Raw genomic sequence first — 22206 nt, forward strand, 5'->3', positions numbered from 1 at the left:
CCTCCCTGAAGTGACGCCTGAGAGATGCTGTCATTCTCACTCAGGCAGGGAGAGGGCCGGGAGGGCAGTGTGCCCTCAGTCTGGTGGGGCTGATGGGATAGGGCCTCCAGGAAGGAGTGGTGTTATGTCTAGAGAGCCAGCCCAGCATTCCGGGCCCACGAGGGTGCGTTTGAGGAGCAGAAAGGGGAAGAGGAAGTGGAGGAGGCAGGAGAGGAGGCTGGGTCTCCATTAGCTAATGTTGCCCCACCACAAAATGCCAGTGATGCCCTCTGGCCCTGAGGTAGATAATGTGAAGAGCCTGAGGGACTGCAGGCCCGGGTCAGGGAGGATTTCCAGCAGACACACCAGAAATGGGCCATATGTTCCTCCCAATGTGCCCTTTCTGGGTCGACATGAACACTGGGGTCCCAGCTCTGGGACCTTGAAGCAATCCCATGTCTACAGATGAAGATGTGAACAGGTCACATCTGTTAGCAGTCAGACTGACAAAAACAAAGTCCCTTGACTCCAAGTATCAGTGAAAGTGTAGACCAAAGATGAGACTGCAGATGACACGAGCTCTTCCCCCTGCACGTTTGTCATCAACGTGCAGGGGGAACATCCTGCAACCCGAAGTTCCTCTCCTAGGTAGGCGCGCCCTTGAGCTACTCTCCCTCCTGTGCGTGTCTGTGGACAGGAGATGGAATAGACAGGTTGTGAGATATTCAGATAAGGGTGATTATAAAGCTGTAAAGATAAAGGAACTCTAGTAATATCCTTTAACGTAGTTTGAAGTTCAGAGACATAATGCAGAGGAAGAAAAGCAAATCACAGAAGACTGCCTACAGTATAATACCATTTTTATAATGCTTAAAAATAAGCAAAAGGAAATATCTATTGTTTAGAAGCTTTCTTCGCTGGGAAAACTATTATTTTTAAGTAAAGGATAAATATGCAAAATTCAGGATGTGGTCATGCCTGGAGGGGGATAAGGGAGTGGGGTGGGGAGGAGCCCACAGAGAGAGCCCGTGACCTTCACCGTGGTCTGGGTCTTCAGTGACAGGGTGACTTCCAGGTTTCCATCTTGCTACTGTGTCCTACATATTACATAGTATGTTTTCTTTCTTGTGTGTGTCAAGTTACACATAATAAATATTTTTATCAGTTTCCGATCGAAAATATGTTTAATAACAAAAAGCATTTTGTGGCCTCTTCGTGCCTCTGTTTCCTCTCATTCCTTCCCACGGTTTAGCAGGCCCCTCTCACCTCTCACCGCCATCCCCGATCAGTCTGCACCCCACACAGGCTCTTGGTCCCCCAGGAAAACCTTACTCCTGGTGCTTAGCAGGGCTGCGAGGGCCAATGGCTAAACTGTTAACTCAGGCCAGATTAAGCCCACACAGACCAGTCCTTGGAACCCCAGTAAAAACCCCAACAGCCACCACATTTGATTTACCTTCCCTTCCTGAGGGCTGAAGGCTTTTGTGAGTATTTTGGCTGAACAGGACAACAGGGCACAAGGTCAAGCCACAGACCACATTTGCCTTAGGTCCACTGAGTCACAGACTTTCACTACATGCCCATCACCCACTTCTTTCCTCAAACAGGCTGATTAGTTGGGACTGACCCACATAAAGCATATGGCTTTCCCTGAGTGTAGCCATTTCTGTTGTGGAAGGAATTCTGGTCTTTTTGTTGCAAAGAAGCCTGGCCTGGCATAGAATATTGTTTTAACCCTTGCTACCCTGGAATGACCTGCAGAACATCCTTAATTCATTCATTATTTATTCACTTTTAATTCATTTCCGGTACATTATTTCATTGCATTCTCACAACTGCTCTGAAATCAGAACTTTTACCCCCATTTTACAGATGATCATGTGGAGATTGAGAGATTTCTAAGAAACTACCCAAGTTTCCAGAGCTACAAAGTACCATTCCTGAGATTCACACCATGGCCATTTGACCCCTTATCCTAGAACACTGGGTTGTCTTCCAGTCCCGGAGCAACAAGTTCAGGGCTGGACCCTCTGGGGAATCACAGAGTGAGAGGAAGCCCGGTCCCAGGGAGTGGGAACCAGCTGATCCTGGATGTGAGCTTGCCTGGCAAGGAGTATGGCTCCCTGGACAACCAAACAACAGAATTACCAACTGTGCTCCTGCAATATTCAGTGTTATGGGAGGCCCACCAGGGGTACAAAGACATATAAAGCAGAATCCTGCCCTCAGGGGGCTGAGTCTTTAGTTGGGAAGACAAAACAGATGCACAGGGAAGGAAAGTAAGAATACAAGAAAATATGTGACTCATGTCAACAGGTCTTCTTGGGAGGGCTTTAGGGAGGCTGTGAGAATCCAGCCAGGGCTGGAAAACTAAGCCTGTGACTGGCTGCTGACTCTCCACAATGTCCCTTCATCCCACAACCAGTCTTCAAGGACCCACTGTGTGCCTGTGCTACACTTGTGAGTGCAAAGCTGATGGAAGCCTGGTCCTGCCCAGGGGGACTCCCAGTCTAGTCGATGAAACAGGTCCTCTGGTAAGGGGCTGAGTGGGGCCGAGGGAAATTGCCCAGGGAAATTGGTGCTTGAACTGTGCTTTGAAGGATGAACATGAGTTCACAGAGGTCACTCCAGGGACAGACGGGGTGAAGCACGAAGGCCTAGAGATAACAGGGGAGTGTAAGAACAACACAAACAGTAAGAGGAGATTGATGATGCCAAAATGTGTGGACACCAGACCGTCTACAAAGTCTCACATGTGTTCTGTCCTTTACTCCTCTGAGCAGACCTCATTTTACAAAGAAAACTGAGACTCAGGCAGGTCACCCTGATATTAAAGGCAGAACCATCTAGAGCCCGAGACTGCTATCCCTCAAAGCCCACACTCTAACCCATGCACGTGAAAGTAGGTCATGGGGAGAATGTGGGGGTGGGACATGAGATGGGCAGAGAGTCAGGAGGGGGCTGGATCGTGCAGGCCTCACAGTCAGAGCTGCTAGTTGAATGCCCTTCTGATTGCGCCATCTAAAAATGACAAAACTGACCAACTAAGAAGATTGTTTGAGGCCAAGAATGGGTAAGATAATGTGCCAGTTTAACAAAAAGGGACTTGAAGGTAAGAGGTGCCCATGGCCTGCACAGGAGCCAGAAGGGTCAGCGTGGAAGGCAGTCAACCCCCTAAGGTAGCAAAGGTGGAGAAAGCAAGCCTTCTACCGATTTCACGCTAGTCAGGCCCTGAGGAGCCCATTTCTGTCCTAGTTCCAGGTCTGGCTCACCTACCATGTGCCCAGTGTTTGTAAGTTTCAAGTCGGCTTAACAAATGGTTACATATAATATATTCTATCCAACTTGAGGAGCTGTACTCTTATCATCTGTGTACTTTCCTATAGGTATGCTTCAATAATAAATAAGGATCATATTATCACCCTGTCTTGGTAAAATACCTTATTTGCTACCTGGAAGGCAAGGAGCTCCAGGGAGTTGTGTGCTAGTAAAATGACGTGGGGGAGCCAGCCCCCACCTACAGCCCACTCGTCCCCATCCCACCTACACGGGACACACCAGCCGACAGCCTCCAAGCTCCTTCCACAGCCCCTGCAAATGGCTTCCCCTTGACTACCTCTCAGGCCCAGCAGGACCCACACCAGAGCAGGCCTGCCTGGTAGAATGAACACCAGGCCGAGGTCTACACAGGCTCATGGCCATTTGGGCAAGAAAGTTCAGGGCCCGAGTACCTGGAGCATGGTTACGGGGTGGGAGGTGTGGGCTCTGGGTGGGTATGGCCCCCTGGACAGGAAGGGGCATGGCCTTAAGCCACCGGAGTGGAGTCCTCTAACTGGAGGGCTGGCAGCCCCTTTGCCTTGGTCTGAAGGCAGTTCTGCAGGCCACAGCCCTTGCAAAAAGATGTATAGAAGCTGAAGAGCGATCAGAAGAGGGGGGACAAGGTGGCTAAGAGTGGACAGCAGACTGGGTCTTCTGGGAGGGATTACTCTGGAGAAGGGAAGACTCGGAGAAATGTGTCCTTGCCCTTGATGCAAGCTGAAAATCTATAGTGATGCTCATGTCCCCAGGAGACCAAACAAGAGAATCTGGACTTGGACCAGGTCAAGAGAGGCTGCAGTCAGACCTAAAGAGGAACTTCCTGACTGTCAGGATGTGGTGTGGTATCGCCAACAGGGCTGTGAGGCCCCGGGCAGCGGTGGGGGCTGGGGCTGGCTTCAGACTATTTTTTTTGTGACTGGGGCTCTGGAGTTTGCCAGTTTTGGAGCCTTGGGCAATGGAGCGGCTCTCTGGTGCCTCAGTTTCCTCATCTGTAGAATGGGGATAGCAAGAGTAGCAGAACTTGTACTTTACAAGCTGACATCTGAGGCTTCCCTCCCCATATGGGGCCGTGTGTGCGGTTCAGCCCCTTCCCTCTGGGAAAAGGCAACCAACCCTGAATCTGGACCTCACACTTCTCTTCTGAGGCTGTTGGGAGGATGTATTAAAGTGTGTGCCGCTGCCTCAGCACACACCAAAAACGATGGATATTAGCTGACTGCTAAATCCTGCCTCCCCACTTGCTTCTTAGCTCCTTACCTGGGCTCTGTGAGCCTTGTTTTTGCTCACAGATAAAGTGGGGATGAGGATGCCGATCTCATGGAGCTGTTTTAGCTTCAAGAACAGTACTGAGGTCATAGACTCCATCCTAATGATAGCTGAGGAGGGTTCCAGAATCTCTCCTTGCAGCAGATGGAGGACCACCCAGTCTGTGGTTCGGCACTCTCTTTCCTGAAGTCAAGGGCCTGAGGGGGGTGGTCTCCACAGGTGCTGCTCGAGGACAGAAGCACTCAGAGCTAAAAGGACGCCTCGCTGGCCTGGCCTCTATCATTGGCTGCTCTCCTCTGTCCCTGCGTGATACTCCTTCATCAGACGGGAGCCTGGCTCCTCCCAGTGTCCTAGAGGGTTTTGCTAATGGGAAGGGCCTGGCTGGCAGTGGCAGATCCCGGTGCCTGTCCTGCATGACCCTGGGCCCAGCCTCCCTCCGTTCTGCCCTCCCACCTGTGCCTTACAGCGACAGCAGTTCCCACAGTGGCTGCTGTGGAGGTGAGCGCAGCGCAGCTGGAGAGATGGGGTGGATGCTACTATGGGACCCTGCCTGTCACCTGCAGAATGGCAGCAACAGGGCAAGGGCCCGTGGAGGAACCAGACGTCCAGGGCACCAGGGGAAGGGGACAGTACAATCACCAGCTGGGAACAAAGCTTGCCAATAGGAAAGTGACGGGCCAACTTCAAGTTTAGAATGAAGCCAATCATGGAGAAAAGAAAAAATGGTGACTTCCCTAAAGACAAGGCTTTTGTAGATTTGGAGGGGAAAGTAGGCAATAAAGAAACAGAGAGAAAATCATGGGAATTCTTACAGCACAACCTGATATGGGAAGGTTTTTTTGTTTGCTTGTTTTTTAAATTTACATGTGCCTTGCCTCTTTCCTGGAAGGATTTGAAGTGGCCAACAGCAAACCTTATTCCATAGACAACAGTTTATTGAGCATCTACAATAGAGCTGCCAGGCATCTGGAGAAAACAGCAGTGTTCAAGACAGTGCCTGCCCTCAAAGAGCTTATAATACAAAATACAGGGGACTAAATAATAACATGAACACACAAAATCAGGATCAAGGTGAAGGACAAGACAAATACATCAAGTCAAAGTCAATCCAGGTGCAAAGACTGAGCTTCAAGTCTGACTCCGGGTTTCCGAACAGGACATAAAAAGAAGCATACTTTATCTGAAAGGAGAGATCATGCTAGCTCCTCAGGGAGAATGAACGCTGAATATTGAATTGTGAAGGTCAAGGGGCAAGTTTGCCAGTGACTTGAGCACATCCCCAAATAAGACACTTCCCAGAGGTTCAGAAATAGTGTCAGTAAACCCAAAGTAGAAGCTTTCAAGTTGAAGGTCAAATGTAATCTTGCCTCAAGGCCAACCTTTGGGGAATAAGGTGGAATATGAATAAGTAAATTCTTGTTCCAAATAAGAAGTCCTCTTCTGAGCTGAATAGTAGTAGAAGGAAAAGCTTGGGGCCCAACAGGACATGGACTACAGGTACAGGCTGTGTGACCTGAGTCATCTGTGGAATGGGGAGCGTTCACTTCTAGATCATTGTCATGTGTATAGGGACCAGCACATAGATGCTATCAACAAACATACAGACTTATTCCTGGGTGGAGAAAAAAGTCCCATCAAATGTGACTTTAAAGACTTGAACACTTAAGCATTGTGTGAGCAGTAGAAGAAATAGTACACAGATAGGAAACATTTGCAAATGGAGCTAGGATGGAAAACAATCCCAGGAAACTGACACTCTGGAGTTAAGCCTCTCCTCAGCTTCTGGGATGGGAGCCTGCCCAGGTCATGGGTCCCATTCTCCTGGGCACCCTGCACAGTTCAGGGTTGCCATTCAAAGTCAGCAGAAGCAACGTGCCCTAAGCGTCAGGACTTGCCTAGGATGAGGTTTTTATTCATTCTGCCCATTCAGTTTGCTCATGGCAGTGTCACGACTCATGCATGCAACTGGCACTCTTAGAAACATCTTTTGTCCATGTGCCTTTAGAGAATGTATTCCATGCTTTGTGTTCTTGTTTACTGAACCCCACTATATACTAGGCACTGGGAGAGGCACAAGGAGACTGAAACACAGGTTCTCCTGTAAGGGGGACAACTGCAGTAGTAGAGGAAAATAAGATACCCAAAGTAGAAGGCAACGGGAATGTATGGCATGTCTGTCCCATGAGGGAGAAGAGGAGGGGGTGATGCCATTTGCAAATTGGAGGGCAGTGATTTGGGAATCTAGGAGGGCTTCCCTAAGAAGAGGGTTTTGATCTGGAAATCAGAGGTAAAATGAAATTTTGGCAGCTGAGTTTGGGGAGGGGAAGGAGGAGGTGGGGAGATATTTCCATGAAAAGGCATAGAGGTCAGTGTTCCAGTATAACAGTAAACAGGCACAGAGGAATGTTGGGGGGCTCATGAGCAGATATGAAAGGTGCAGCTGAATAGGTAGGTAGAGGCCAAATCCTAGGGAGGCTTGGTGCCAGACAAGAAGTGGGGAGCCACAGGAGATTTTAGAGCACAGGAAAGATACCCTTAGAAATCCAGGATAGTAAGATAAGTGGTGAGGAGCCAACCTCGCCACGGGCTCCTATTTGCATTCCTAATGGCCCTGCAAGGGGAGATTGGTTTTCCTCGCTGGCCCAGCTGGCCCTGGCAGATAAGTGGGACTCAGCGCCCAGGGGCAGGTTTTGCAGAACCGTCCTATGGGGGGCGCTTGGTCCTGTTGCTCCCATCCCCTCCTTACCACCCACAAGGCGTCACAGCACACGCGCACACACACACACACATGCAGTCCTCCCAGATTCCACACTTACTTCAGTGAACGTTAATCCTCATCTAGATGATTAGGATTTCCTGACGACCACAGGCCTAGGAAGAGTCCCTGGCAGCTGCCAGCCCTTTACCCTCACCCCTCCTCACCTCCACCCGCACTGCCCACCACTGTGGGTCCCTGCTCAGAAATCCTACTCACGTCTGGCTGAGCCAGGCCAGAGACCTGTGGTCTGCACATTAGGTCTGGAGGACTCCCAGGCCCCCTGCCGTGAATCTATGAACTTGGGCATGCCCTGTGGCCACAGAGCCTCCTCCTGAGCTGAGAACTCCCCTGTCCAGCTCTATTCCTTCCTCCTCTGCTGGAAATATCAAGCTCAGAGGTTCAGAGTCCTGCTGGGTCCATTTGTAGCACCCTATGACCAGGGATTGGCTCTCACTCCCCTTTTCTGGTAGGACCAGCAATGATGGCGCCTTCTCTGGAAAGAACTCCATGCTTCTCCAAGGGCTTTCTGAAGATTATTCCCACCAGTCCTGCAGGTAGGTGGGCAAGTAGTTGTGTTATTGACATCAACCATCTTGCAGATGAGGAAACCGAGGCCTGGAGGTTAGAGACTCGTCTATGATCTCACAGCTGATTGGGTGTCACGTTTTGTGCTCACTGCTCCCCACTTTGCCCTGAGGCTGGCTCTCAGTGACCCTCTACTAGGCACTGAGAATCCAAAGGGCTGGGTGAACAGAATCTGGAACTAAGATCTCAGAGCTGGAAGTCTAAGGCCAGCAGCCTATCCAACTACTCTTTTTACTGAGGCCTAGAACAGTGAAAGGATGTGCCCAATGTCATACCAGAACTGGGGGCAGGACCAGCTCTCAGGTCCCCTAACTCCGTGCCCAGAGACCTTCCACCCCACGCTGCCTGCTCTTGTTTCGCAGCACCCTTCTGCATCTCCATCCTTCCTCTAGATGTATGGGTGTGCCTGACATTTCTGGAATTCACCCCACACACATAATGAGGCCATTTTGAGAAGGCCTGCCTCAGGGGGAACCAGAAAGCTAGCTGTCTAGTGTCCCCATCCTGACCCCTGCCAACTCCTCCCGGCTGTACACTCCAAGCTGCAAACAGATAAACAGACTCTGTTGGCCTAGGCTACCCTCCCCCTCACCCCAACACACCTTTCTAGCCTCAAGAACTAGAGGTGGAGCTTGGGCCTTCAAACCTGCCACGGAGATTGCATGGGAGCTAAGAAGCAGCAGGGAGATGTCAGGCTGGTGGCCGCATGGGTCAGCGTTCACAAAAGGAATCCCAATGTCACTACCAAACTATGGAAGAGAATTCGGACGGCTTGTCAACATGCAGAAGGGATTTTAGCTTTAGCTATTGAATTGTAGTAACTCCCTGAGACGCTGTTTTAATACGAGGATAGGAAAGTTCTCCCTCTGATACAAGGTTGACCCTGCCTGGAGAGCCCTCCTGGCCATTGAACACAGGTTGCCTAACATGAAAGAATTGGGTTTCAAGCTCAGAGCACAGAGCTCCGTCTCCAGTCCTCACCCCCCAGCCCAGGACCACTGAGAACAGGAAAACAGAAAAGGAGCACACCGGAAGGAAGGACCCTGAAGCACAGGATAGGGCCCTGGAGGGAAACTGTGGGATTGGCACCCTCAAGAAGATTCCAGAAACCCTCTGCACTGGTGGGTTAGCTATTCACCTGCTGGGAAGCAGGGAAAAGACCAGATGGTCTTCCCCAGGCAGTCCCCTATCCGACTCCCCTGGAGGAGTCCCAGGAAGTGGGTCTCTGGCCTCTTCCCTCTCTCCTCACCACCTCCAGCCCCAGAAGCTCCTCCTGCTCTGGCCTAGTCTCTGAGAACAGGGATTCCCTCTACCGCAGCAGGAAAAAGAGGTTGGGGTTGGGGCACCTTGGGACTGGGGCAGTTTAGGGTTGGGGCAGCTACAGGGATAGGCCTGAGGGGGAGGGGACGGACTTCAATCCCCTGCTGCAGCCCCACTCATACCTCCACCCCTCCAAGAATGTAATTAAGCAGCAGGCCTCTGCCAGGAGCCAAGCTTTCTGTCTTCCGTCTATAAATCACCTTCTGAATCATCTCTCAGCTCCTGGAGGAGCAACTTCTGCTCGGGCTGCTCCAGGCGGCCCCAGTGCCACTCCCCCCCCCATGAGCCTGCCTCCCCCACCCCTCCCCAGCCCAGCCGAGGTGGCTCCAGGTCCCAGCTGGAAATGGCAGTGGCTGCAGGAGTCCCGGCAAACTGTGGGGTGGGAAGAGCGGTAGCGGAGACTCCAGCACCCTCTCAACCCTCCCCTCCCTTCTCCTTTCCGGGCAGGCAAAGAGCTACAGTTAGGCTAGCCTGGCCTAGCTCCTTCAGGTTAAGAATAAAGCTACAAGCTCATGGTCACCAGTGCCAAGTAAAATGGGGCAAGCTGGTTCTGAGGATAAGGAGAAAACTGAGTATGGTGGGGTCACTCTGGGGAGGCTTCTTGGAAGAGGCGAGTTTGGATCCAGGACTTAAAGGAGTCAAAGTAGCTTGCAGATGGGGTAAAAATAACAAACATTTATATAGTACTTGCTGTATGCCAGACATTATTCTAAAAGCCTTACATATATTCAGTCATTTAATCTTCACAACACTATGAAGTAGAAGTAATCACTATTCCATTTTACAAATGGGGAAACTGAGGCTCTAAGCAGTTAATTTGCCCTAGGTTACCCAAGTAGTACATGAAAAAGCCAGATGTGAATGTGAGCAGCCTGGATCCAGAGGAACATGAGTGTTTGGGGTAAGTGAGGTTTGGAGGTGCAAGCAGGCTGTCTTGGAAGTATTGAAGCAAGCAGCTTTGGGATTTAGGTCAGATGGAGCTGCAGAAGGAGAGGACTAGGCTTCCCAAGGCAGGCTCTGAACTCTGAATGGGCCTGCAAAGGGTGGAGCGGGCAGGCTCACGGGGTGGGCGGGGGCCACTGGGACTCCATGCTTCACAGCAATGAATCAGGTCTCTGTCATAGCCCTGTGGGCTCCAAGAGGCTGAAGGGATCCCCCAGGTGTCAAGGAAAATGAAGCCAGAGGAAGACAGGAGGAGCACAGAGAGGGAAACGACTCATCCTAGGTTACACAGCCAGTTGGTGGTAAACTCAGAGCTCAAACACTGGTCAATCCACTTAGCTCTAACCCCTTCTTGGTACACAAGGTGACATGAATGTATAGATGTAATATCGGGATGACCCTAACCTTTGAGTGGGGAGTTAGGCATGCCCCCTCCTCCAACTAGAGGTAAGGGGTAAAGGATGTCTTTTCCTCCTCGGTGGCTTTAGAAGGACTCTGTGGCTCATAGCAATGTGGGTGGAAAAGGCTAGAAGACTAGGTCCTCCTCAACCACTGAACTCATCACATTCTGAGCCAGAAAGATCTTCCACTTTCCCAGTCTCCCTGGAAGGGTCTGCTACATCCTCCTCTGAGAAAGTCATGTCTCCTGCTCCGACCCCAGGTACCTTGACTCCTGCCCTGAACAAAGAGAGACCTATTCAGAGTATAGCCAAAACCCAAGGTTTTCCTTGCCATACCTCCTGTCCATATCACCCTCTAGATCCTACATCTGCCCAAGTACCACTTAGGGTTATTAGCATTAAGTTCTGTAGTGAGTGGGATGGGAGATGCGTACTTAGCTGAGTCTGTTCTTTGGGGATTTCTCCCTAGAGTCTTCTCTGCCTCAGTTTCTCCAACTTCATCAATGATTGAGCAAGCCACTAGAGGCCAGAGGCCACTGGGGAAGCCGCAGGGAGGGAACAGACAGAGAGTGCCTGATAGAAGAATTGGCACCATAGTCCAGCTCCTGTCTCTTTGGGCCTCCCTGAAAAAGGTCTTCCCACCGGGCAGCTGTACCAGACTTGAGGCCCTTGGGATCCCTGGGGTGGGGGTGTGCTCAGAGCCCAGACTCTACCAGGGGCTCCCCTCTTGGCCCAGGAGCTGTTGATAAAATTCTCTGAGACACTGGGAGAATTTTCACTGACTATTGCCGCCCTCTGTCCACTAAAGCAGGTTCTTCCAAAAACATAATTCAGCTCCAGTCTCCTGGTATTATAACATCTGACCTGTTTTTTTTTTTTTTTTGAGCCACATGCCATCCCATCAGAAGAATACAAACAGATCAGCCACCAATTTTGCTCCCCGTGGACAGCAAGCCCCACCCACAAGGGCAGGAGGGCTGTTAACTCACTTCCCAGAGACCTGGATTAATTTCACTGCCACATCGCCCCAGGGAAAGAAAGGCCTGCCCTGGAAGGGAGACCACCCGGTTAAAGCCTGGCCATCCGATCTGGTATCTGCCCATCTGTCTGTCTGTCTGTCTGTGGGATCACAGCCTCCAGCCAGCTCAGCTCCTCGCCAGCCCCAGCCCCAGCCAGCTGTAATTCCTGCCTGTTACAAGTGTTAACACCTGGCCCGGGGCCTTCCTCCCCCGCAGTCTCCAGGTGCCTCCTCGGGCCCAGCCCACTGACCCCCACAGGGTTTGACTGAACTTGTTCACAAGGCTCTGAAAGGCAGGTGGAGGTGGGAGTGGGTGGGGGAGGCAGCAGGACCTCTGACACAGGGAAACCGAGGCAAGGCCTAGGGCGCCTAAGGAGAGGAATAGGTCCCAGTATGGCGGGAAGAGAGGTCAGGCGTCTTATTTCTCAGGTCGCTGCCCTTGACTTCTGCACAACACCTTCACCCAAGCCGTGAGGCCGACAGTCCTGGACAGAGAGATGAGCAACAGGCCCAGGTCAGTGGGTCCCACAGAGGCAGGGTGTGCTCCTGACCCCCCACCACGGGCCTCTCATCAGGTACCTGGACTGTAGCAGACCCTAGATGGGCCCTGATAAGACAGTCCATTTCCCCAAAGAAAGAGAAGAAAGACAAGTTCCTCTGCCAGGAGCTAGCTGGGACTGACAAGAATTATAGAAATCTTGCTGCTGTCACCGCTTCCTGTCCTAGCTCTGCCACTACCTGGCTATGCAGCCTTTGAGCACAGCTCTTCCATGAACCTCTGTCTATGGCCTCTTAGCGCTATCGCCTGGTCTGCCTTCTCTTGGGGCTGCGGCCCGTACAGCTGCAGGGTGGGAGTGCCTTTCCTGAGGAGTGGCATGGACAGAAATCCCAGCTACCTGACTTCCCCTGTAATCCCTCCTGGGGAATGTGTGATCTGGGTGGCCCACAAAGGGCAGGCAAGCTGTGATGGGCTCAGATGCTAAAGGGCCTGGAATCTGACTGCCCTGGGGGCAGAATGGGAGCAGGAATCTGAGGCCCTTCCACTCTACTGTCCCAGACCAAAGGCAGACGGCCTGAGGCGCAGACTGCTGACCACAGGTCTCAGGTAGGCAGGATGAGTTTGTGCCAGGGGAGCCTCTGCACCTTGTCCCACACCACCGAGTCTAGGATCCCAGATCAGCTGTGCCCCTTGCAACTTGTTAGACCTTTGTCTCCTGCTATAATGTCCCTTCAAAACCACTGGCGCCCACCAAGCACCCAAGCTTAGGATGTCCCTGACACCCACAGGTCATATATCTGCAAACACAGCCACAGTCATGAGTCCAGCCATTGTCACTGTCACTTGAAAACAGGGTCACAGAGGTAGACCCAGACACAGTCCTCACACTCCTACTTACAAGCACAATCAGGTCATGGCCATGATCACTGAAATCCATGCACAAAGACATTTGTGGGGCTTTCCTCTTACACTGTCATGAAGGCATGTGTGCACATACACACACACACACGTATGCCCCATCAGGAACACTGTCATGCAGTGTCACAACCAGACACAGGTGCTGGCCTTTACCAGGCATAGACACTTCTAGACTTTCTCTCACACACACATCATGGAATCAGCCACTTGCTGACACTTGTATGCAGAGACACAGTGTATCCTGTGACGGGCTGTGGGTCCCACAGGCACATCTCACATGAGTTCACATCCACAGTCACCCAGCTACAGGCAAACACTCCCACATACAGAGACACTAGTGTACAGTGGATCCTCTTAGGGTCACGGACCTAGAACACACACACACTTCTCTCCTTGGCTCAGACAAAGCGGCGTCCCTGTCCATCTCAGCCCCCAAACAAGCCATGTGTCCAGTATTACGTTAGGGCAAATGTCCTGGCTTTTGAGGCTTTTCCAACATCTTCCTATTGGGTGGTCGCTCTCTAGATCCTCTCCGATACACTATCACGCACCAGACTCCCACCACCACTGCCCCAGGAAGTGCACCCCTCCAGTTCATAGGGCACGGGGCCCTGATCTCTCTTCCTTGTCCCTGCAGCCTATGCAGCTCCAAGCCTTCTCTTCCCACCCTCCCCCTGCCAAGGGCACTGTGAAGGTAAAGACCAGCATGGCGTGGGGTGGGAAGAGGGTCATGAAGGGCTGGAGAGGCAGTTTCTGCACTGGCCTTCCCCAACCAGCAGAGCCCACAACAGGAATCCGGGCGGCCCCAGCCACCTCCTGGACTTCTTTATGTACAGGAGGCCTCAGGCCAGCCCAACGCCATGGGCAGGGTGGGCTGGGTTCCCCTTGGGTGGACGTCCAGGGAGCAACTCTCAGCACCCAGAGAGCCCTGGCTATGCCCTGCTTCTGCCACATCCAAGCCCCCAAACACCTAGACACAACTGCTGTCACCCCCAAACAACTAGAGGCAGATTGGGGTGTGGCCCCCAAATCTCACTGGCTCTGCTCTCCCTATCCCTGGCTGGGGAGAGGGTGGCAAGGCAGGAAAAGGGGGACATGCAGGTGGCATCGCAGCCTGGTGGCACTCCTCTCTATCACCCAGGGGCCACAGCTTATCCTACTCACAGATCCCAAATTCTTCCTCCTCACCTCCCACCCCCAGGCCGAGGCTTTCCTGCGTCCAGGAGGGGAAGATTCTTTAATTAAAGTTTTCCGGAATGCAGGGGGCTGGAGACTGGGGAGAGGCGGGGTGTAATTTAGAGAACTGGTTTCAGTGTGTCTTTCCCCTCCGGCCTCTGGGACCTGCCGGGGGGCAATGGGGCCGCTTGGAAAACAAGGGGACTCCCTAGAACCAGGGCTTCCAGAGGGCTGTTTATTCCCGTCAGTCCCCCATACATGCAGACCCCCCACACAAACACTGCGCCCGGTTTCCCAGCCTTATTTACTAAAAATGTCTTTTGTATCTGCATTTCTGAGGGACAGAATTCTCTTCCCTCTTTCCCTTTCTCCTCTGTCCTCGGTTTTCCAAAAGGAACGAATTTGACATGGAGAATTGGGTTTGAGGTCAAAGAACAAACCCACCCCCTCCCAAGCAACTACATTTTCAAGACCACCCCTTTTGCCAGGATGGACAAGCAAGAAATGAATAAAATCTGAATTCAATGGCATCTCGGATCAGCAAATACCATATTCACTTCTAAGGCTCAAGATTAATCTAGAGCAGAGTGGGGAGAATCTGATGAAACCCCCCCCACTCCCCTGCCCCAGGGATCCCCGAAGCCACTGGGGTCTGCAGTATGACGGCAAAAGCGGGTTATTGTGGGGAAATCTCTTGATGGAGGCGCCGGTGGAGGTGGGGGCGGCAATGAAGGAACAGGATGATTTTGCTCATGAAGACCCCAAAATGGAGAAGAGGAGTGGCTGGGCCCCGGGGACAGCGCTGGGTTTCCAGAAACCCAATTGCAAGCAAATGGAGGGTCTTCAGGTCCCCCAGATTGGGACGGGTAGAGAGCTAGGATCCAAGGATAAGAGACCTTCTGAGACGGGTAAAGTCCTCCAGCCTCTGCAGCGAGTAGCAGGGAAAATGGTGATTATCAGAGAAGCCAGGAGTTGGATTCTGAAGGCGACACCAGCAGAAAATCCAGGAGGGGTGAGCGAGTAGGGGGCTGGGGGGAGGCAAGGAGAAAGGAGCCCCCGCCCTGCTGCGGCCCACCCCGCCGCTTGCCGCCCCCACCTCCCCGGACTCGGCGGAGAAATCGGGCCGCGGGCAGACAAGAGGCGAGTCTTACCACCAAATTGGGTAGCCGGCGAGGACCCTGGTGCCACAGAGCAGGAGGCCGAGGAGCAGCCCGAGCAGGTGGGGCTCCATTAGAAGCGGCGCCGAGGAGGAAGTTTGCCCGCGATCATGAAGAGGGGGAGCGACGCCCCCAATAGTTGGAACAAAGTCCACTTGAGATTGGAAATGACTTTCGGGCTTGTCAGAAGCGCACCTCCACCCGCAGCCGCCCCCCTCCCGAGCCCAGCGCGGAGCAGCCGGGTTTGAGGATGTCAGCGAGCAGCCAATCAGCGCCCGCGGCCTAAGGTAAGAGATGAGTCTGTAGTTCAGCCTGTCAATCACGCGCCCCTCCCGCCTGGCCCACGAGTCGGGCTCCGGGAAGGGCATCGCCCGGCAAACTTGGGCAAAGCCCGCGCCCCGGACAAAGTGGGAACTTGGGGGGACCCGGCACGCTAGACCCTCTGCTGGCCCAGGACCGCCGCGGCCCCCAGCCAACCAGGTTTAGGGAGCCGGGGCTTTGAAGGGGGCGTTCACGTGGTGCCAGGTTGGCGTGGGCATTGATGGGTGGTTCCTTTTCTCTAGGGAGACGGTGACCCCTTGGGACTTGGGCGCACGAGAAATCGAGAGTGGAAAGCACAGGGATGTTTCCTGATGCCTCGCTCGGGCAGGACAGGATCCGATGGTCTCTGAAGGGGTTGGGAAATGCAACCCCTCCCAGCCTCCAGCCTCCCGAGCCCCGTAGCCCGCCGGCCACTCGACCCGGCCGCAGGAGGTCTCTTCCCCGGTGTTCGAGAGGCGCTCAGAAGGGTCCGTGGAGGCTCATAGGTCTGGCTGCGGGCGGCGCCGGGGGACGGAGCCGAGTGTCATTTGAGTCTTTTGTCAGGGATCAGATCGGTATCGGGACCTCCTGCTGCCTTTGCATTTCCTGCAACTGACACCAGCGGCCAGTTGCATTTCCTGCTCGCGGAGTCGGGTCACTTTCTCCTCCTGGAAGGGTTCGGGCTCAGTCTCCAGCTCCCGTTAGAAGGCCGACCCTCAGTCCCATTTGGATCTTGTGAATGAACCGTTTGGGGCAGGTGAAATGCCGCAGCCGCAGCAGGGAGCCGCTGGGGGCCTCCGACGAACTGCGACTCCCCAGGCCCCCCTCCCTGCCTGAAGCCCTGGGCTCCAACCTGGGATTTGGTGATAACCGCTTTTCCTGGGTGGACACCAAATACAAGATACTTCACCTGTCACCACAGGAAAGGAGTCCTGCCGGGCCCCCTGGGTTTTCTGTCCTCTCCCTCTCCAGAGTCAAGGAATTAGGTCTCACTCCTGACTGGTGCTGAGATGGAGGCCAGATCTTGGGGGGCTTGCCCATTGTCACCTGGGCAGCCTGCCTCCCCAGTACCCCCTTCCTGGGCCACCTGAGCCTCCCAGAGATACCCGGAACCCTGAACAGCCCAGGGCCTAGGGGCAAAAAATGCAAGGCCAGTGACAGGGGGCAAGGGCAGCTGTTCAGGGAGCTGCAGCAGAAGGGGTGTGGTATGAGCAGCCCCTAAGTTCTGCTGAGGCCTGGGATGGTGGGCACTCCACCAGGTGGGGGGGGCATAGCTGGAGAAGGTCCATGCCAGGGGGCCAGACATTTCTGCCCTGTGATCTGGGCCTCCTGTGCCCACAACTCAAACCCCCTGCCCCTGCCCATCCCAAGAACCCTCTCCGCACATGGCTGCTGTGGGCGCGGGAGCTCCTGGAACTGGCCCGGGGGCACCAGGGGTCGGGAGAGCTGCCTGGGCTTGTCGGGGCTTCTGCAGCGTTCCTAGCCTGGTCGGTGGGTGGAGGGAGAGATGAAAGAGAGGAGGGAAGGGGAGAAAAGAGAGAGACCAAGTGAAGTGAGAGAGAGTGAGAGACCTACAGAGAGACCGAGAGGGAGGGAGACTAACCGAGGGGCCCGAGGACCGAGAAGGGGAGGGAGGGGGAAGTGGCGAGGCTGACAGGGAAAGGGTAAGCCAGGCAAAGAAAAGGCCCTTAACCTGCCCAGGAACAGTGGCTGCGGAGATGGGGACCTTTAGCGATGTCCCCACGGTAGGCTGATTCTGGGGTGCCTTGTTTCTGACTCATCTGGAAAGGGGAGGTCACATTGCATTTACCATTGTCCCTGACTGCAGAGCTCCAGGGCCCCGACTCTAGGATAGAGGGCTGCCCATACACACCCCTCGTGGCCTGCGAAGTCCTACCCAGAGTTCTGTCCCACCCAGCAGGAGCTCTCAGCTGGTTTTCTGATCAGAGGTGCCTCCTGGAGCTCAAACTCTGCCTGACAGCGTAGGGGGGCTCCCCAGCCATATAGTTGTTCTGAGACCTGAAGAAGCCTACCTTCCCTGGCCACCAAGACACCAAGATTCAGTGTGGCCGAGAGGTGGGGGCTGGACTAGATGACCTTTGAGGTCATTTCAGGGCCCCAAGATTCCACAGGTGCCAGCCCTAGGAGGTGGGGGCAAAAGGTCCCCAAGGCTGCTGGTGGGCTGGGGGTTGCTGAGACATGCCCAGCCAGTAGCCCTGGACAGTGTAGGCAAGATGGGCATTCTCTAAAGGGCCATGTGTATCTGATGCCTCCTCCAGGAAGCCTTGGAGCATGGGGAGACCCGGGTCATGAGCACCAGCCAGGGAGCGGAAGAGAGGCGAGGACATCAGGATTCCGGACTTTTGCCGGCCTCAGAGCCTAAAGAAGCAAAGAGGAAGGGGCGGGGTGGGAACCTCCTAGCGCCCGGCAGTTGTGCCCCGGAGAATGGACTTCTGTGTGGGGATTTCCCCGACATGAAAGCTCCTCAGAGGAGGGGATTCCTGAGCCCTTTCTCCTCCCCTGCCAGGTGTCTTTCCTTCAACACAGGCTTAATTTCCTCCCTCCTGCCCACCCCCAAACCCCAGCGCTGCCCATGGGAACACTGGAATGGTCCCCGACGGAGAGGGAGAGGTTGTCCCCGCACCACGTGTCACAAATAGAAACACCGTCCATTAAACACCCCTAACCACAGTGAGAGTTGCGCTGGATGGAGAAAAGGGTTAAAGTCACTGCAAGGCCAGCAGTGTGGGTGAGGTGGAGGCGTCCGCGCGGTGGTCCCTGAGGCCTCCGCCCTAAATGGGAGGGTGGTCTCCAGAAAGAAGGCAAAGAAGGTGGGGAGGGCCAGGGCCTGGAGGCTGTGGGCTGGCAAGTGGGAAGCACTTGTGTTGTGCGTGTGACTACCAGGGACCTTAGACCTGCCGAGTGACTGCCCGTCCCCGTCCCGCCCCTACCTTTCTAGCTGCCCCGAGGTTCCTTTTGATGTGCACACCTCCGGGGCACCCAGTCAGCAGCTGGATATTCAGCGTCGCTCTGACCCGGCCTCCTGCGGAGGCACCGCCAAGACATTGAATACAGCGACCAGGCCCCCGCCCGCCCGCAGGGGAGTGCCGGTCTGTAGCGAGAAGGGCGGAGGAAATCTCCGATCACGCACGGTGTGATTCATTTTTGCTGGAAATATGCCCTAGGGCTGCTGGGGCCCAGGAGCCAGGCACCCAGACCAACTAGGAGAAATTGAATGGAGGGCGAAGCTGCCGCAGGCGAGGGAAGCAGCAAGTGCTAAAAGGCCAAAGGCCTAAAACGACGGGACTCGCGCGGGGAACCGCACCAAGGGGGCTTGTGGGGGCCCACAGTCTCTCCCTTGGAGAGAGAGGCTTTTAACTTTCTTCTAAGAGCTATGGGAGCCGCAGAGTAGCTCCTTGGAGACCACTAGAAGGCTGGACAACCACAGAGGGCAATCTGGAGGCTGGCAGTCCATAGTGTGGGTGATGGGCACAGGAATTAATTGAATAAGATTTATTGAAACTGCCCAGCATAGATGCAGCGTCCTGTAAATGCCGGAAGCCTACACAGAGTAATCACACAGGTGACCAACCTATGTCAACGGAACACCCAAGGATGCCGGGAGCCTGCCAGCCTCTCCTTCTCCCGACTCCGGGGCGCCCCTTAGTGGCGGTGCTGATAAGGTAGGAAGTCTTTAGGCGGGTGGAGAAGGTGGCCCCGCCCCGCTGGGGCCTCCGTTGGTGAGCAGGCTAGATCTGTGGGGATCCCGTTTAAGTAGGCGTCCTCCTGAGTGAATACCCTTAATCTACATGTCAATCCTGGAGTTTACTGGCGGATACACTGTGGCTTGGGGCTCCTCTCTTCTCCCCACCCAGGTGGTTCCCTTGGGAGGGCAGGCAGACCCAGTTAATGTGAGGTTCCCAGCTAACAGTCCTGGGCACCGCCAGACGGGAACCATACGGCCTCCTCAGCCTTGTATCTAGATATGTACAGGAAGCCGCAAACTGCAGGGTGATGTCACCGAGTCCTTTCTAGCCTGGCCCACCCGCACCCCAAGGTCACAGGTTCCACCTGTGGGAATGTGAGGATCTCCTTGTCACAGTAGTTTCTCATGTCTTAGTCATCTCCAGTTTCCCAAGGGCATTTTGGAAAGTGATTTGGGGTCAAAGTCCTTTAGGAGGGAGGGAGCCGTAGAAAGCATGGAGGGGCGCCACTGGCCCACTGCCTGTTATCTCAACCTCCTCTCTTCCCTGGGAGGCGCGGATAATGCTTTATATCTCACAGGGAGTCCTCAGCGTTAAATGACAGTGGCACTGACAGACTGCCCCACCACTAGAGTGAGTAATAAATATTGGGTTTCTTTCTTTTCCTCTTCAGGGCTGAGGCAAGCTGCCCTCTTGTGCTGCCCCTCCTGCCCCAGTCAGCTGCAGCTAAGCAGGAGCCGCCTCCAGAAGGATTTATCCAGGAAAATCTTGTCTGACATCCCAACTGGAGATAGCCCCCTCCAAAATCTCTTCAGAGAGACCCCTATACCTTAGCTGCTCCCCTGCTCTGACCTTCCCAGCCTCTTATTCTGCTTTGCTTTTCTGCATACCCTATAACATTGATCTTAAATTACATATATTACATACCAAGTATGTCTGTTGTTGCTCACTTAATGTTAAACTGTTTCTTACTCTAAAACCTAAATTCTGTGGGACTGCTGAGACCCCAACACCAGAGCAGGGTCTGGCACATAGCAGGCCCCATATAAACACTGTTGATGACTGGCTGAGGAAGGGAGAGGAGGCAGGGGCTGAGCCTCAGATGGCAGGACTGCTGTCTCAGGTCTGGGCTCCTCATGGACCTTCAGCGTCCTCATCTTGAGTGGATTTGGCTGCTAGCGCTCCCTGATCACCCCAGCTAGCCCACTCTGCTTTCTGGCTCCTGCCTCCCTCTCAGATAACATTGGCACTGCCCACCGTGGGGTGAGCCCAGGGTTTGGCCGCCCCTTGGCACCTGGGGCTTGGTGGTCCCAGGCTGCATGACCTCCTTCTGCCCCTTTCCCTCCCTCTCCTTTCGTTTCTTCCTCCTCTTCAGCCTTCCTCCATCCTCCTTCATTCCTCGGGGCTCTAATTCACGGTCAGTTCCTGCCAGGGGAAGTAGAGCCAGTGCTCTGCATGGCACTCTGTGTGGCTAACGTGGTTTCTCTTGGTTAGGACGGCTGCCCCTGGGTTTTCCTTCCACTCCGCAGCAGGTGGGACACCACCAGGCAGAGGAGAGGGGGAAGCCCTGGATGCAGACCAGGAGCCATCCCTGTTTTATTCTGGCCCCAACCCCCGCCGAGCCAAGGGCCCCCTTCACTCTGGCTCCACAGGCAGGAAAGGGTTTGTTTTTCGTGTCACCCACGAACATCCATTGGTGCCTGCTGTGGGCCAAGCCCGGGGTTGTGCTCCTGTAGAGGAATGGCCCATCTTCAAGGAGCCTGGGCCTTTAATGACCCCTCTCCACTGCCACCACAGCAGGGGGCTCTGTGTTCACGGGAGGTGGCTCATTCATTCAGCACTTCCCTGAAAAGCAGAGGTGAGCACTGGTGACCAAACAGTCCAGATTCTGGCCTTGCTGTCCGCTGGGGAGACAGTCATCCATCAGATGATCGAATGTTTCCTTTAACACCAAGATAAGATCTGTGAAGGTTCTTTCCATTTCAGGGGTTTTGGGAGGAAGACTTTTGTGGGGACACATTGGGGAGATGGGATAGAAGAAGCCTAATACTATTCTTGGAGATGGTGCAGAAATTTCTTGTCATACCCTGTTTGTATCCTTCAGAGCTCTGCCAGCTAATTCTCTTTCCCACAGACCAGTGCGGCTGGCAGCAGCCACGGCTGGAACTTCAGGACAGGTCCTAGGAGCCTGGGCACATGGATGGGGGCCCAGTGGGCTGGCAATGGGGTCAGAGCTGCCTCACCAGCAGGGTCCCAGGAGCAGGCAGCTGTGGCTGGGACAGGTGTAGCAAGGTCCTTGGGCAGACCATGGGTACCTGTCTGGCATTACCCCATACCTGGCAGAGCTCATCTCCTTTGTTCCTTCACCTTGGCTTCCAGATAAGTCCTGATGGGACTTCGTATGTCTGGCTGGGGAGACCCTTTGTCTGAGTGGCTGTCTTGGAGCCCAGATCTCTTGCCACCACCACAACTCCAATGAATCTCAGCTCTGCCTTTTACTGTGTGGCACTGAGCACATTACCTAGTCTCTCTGAGCCTGTTTCCTCACCTGCAAAATGGGTACAATGATACCTGCCTCAAAGAGCTGTTGCCTGTTTGGTGGAATGACATCTGCGGTGTCTGAAATGGCATCTGGGACATGTTAAGTGACCAGTAAGTGGCCCTTCCATTCTTTTATGTCAGTCAGCTGCCTTTTCTTAGCCTCTTGAAGGCAAAGTCTTCTATTTAGTTGTAGCATGGCTCACACAGCTGATGACCCTTTCCTCCAGATTGTCAGAGGTCCTAGTTTGTTCTGATATCTACCTCCACCACATCAGGCTCAGACATAAGTCCCTGTTGGTCTAAGCCAATCACAAGGACCCACTC

The 22206-nt window shown here is 53.9% G+C and overlaps 1 protein-coding gene across 1 annotated transcript in view; it reads right to left on the minus strand.

The window, feature by feature from the left end:
• The window catches only part of WNT3 (Wnt family member 3), a 48002-nt gene extending 32431 nt beyond the window's left edge, over positions 1-15571 (minus strand). The window contains exon 1 of the mRNA XM_017647509.3: positions 15332-15571. Within this exon, the coding sequence (XP_017502998.1) occupies positions 15332-15411 (80 nt within the window). The 5' untranslated portion in view covers positions 15412-15571. The remainder of the gene's footprint in view (positions 1-15331) is intronic.
• Between the last annotated feature and the right edge of the window lie 6635 nt (positions 15572-22206).

The sequence above is a fragment of the Manis javanica genome, chromosome 4 (assembly GCF_040802235.1).
Source record: "Manis javanica isolate MJ-LG chromosome 4, MJ_LKY, whole genome shotgun sequence".
Taxonomy (NCBI): Eukaryota; Metazoa; Chordata; class Mammalia; order Pholidota; family Manidae; genus Manis; species Manis javanica.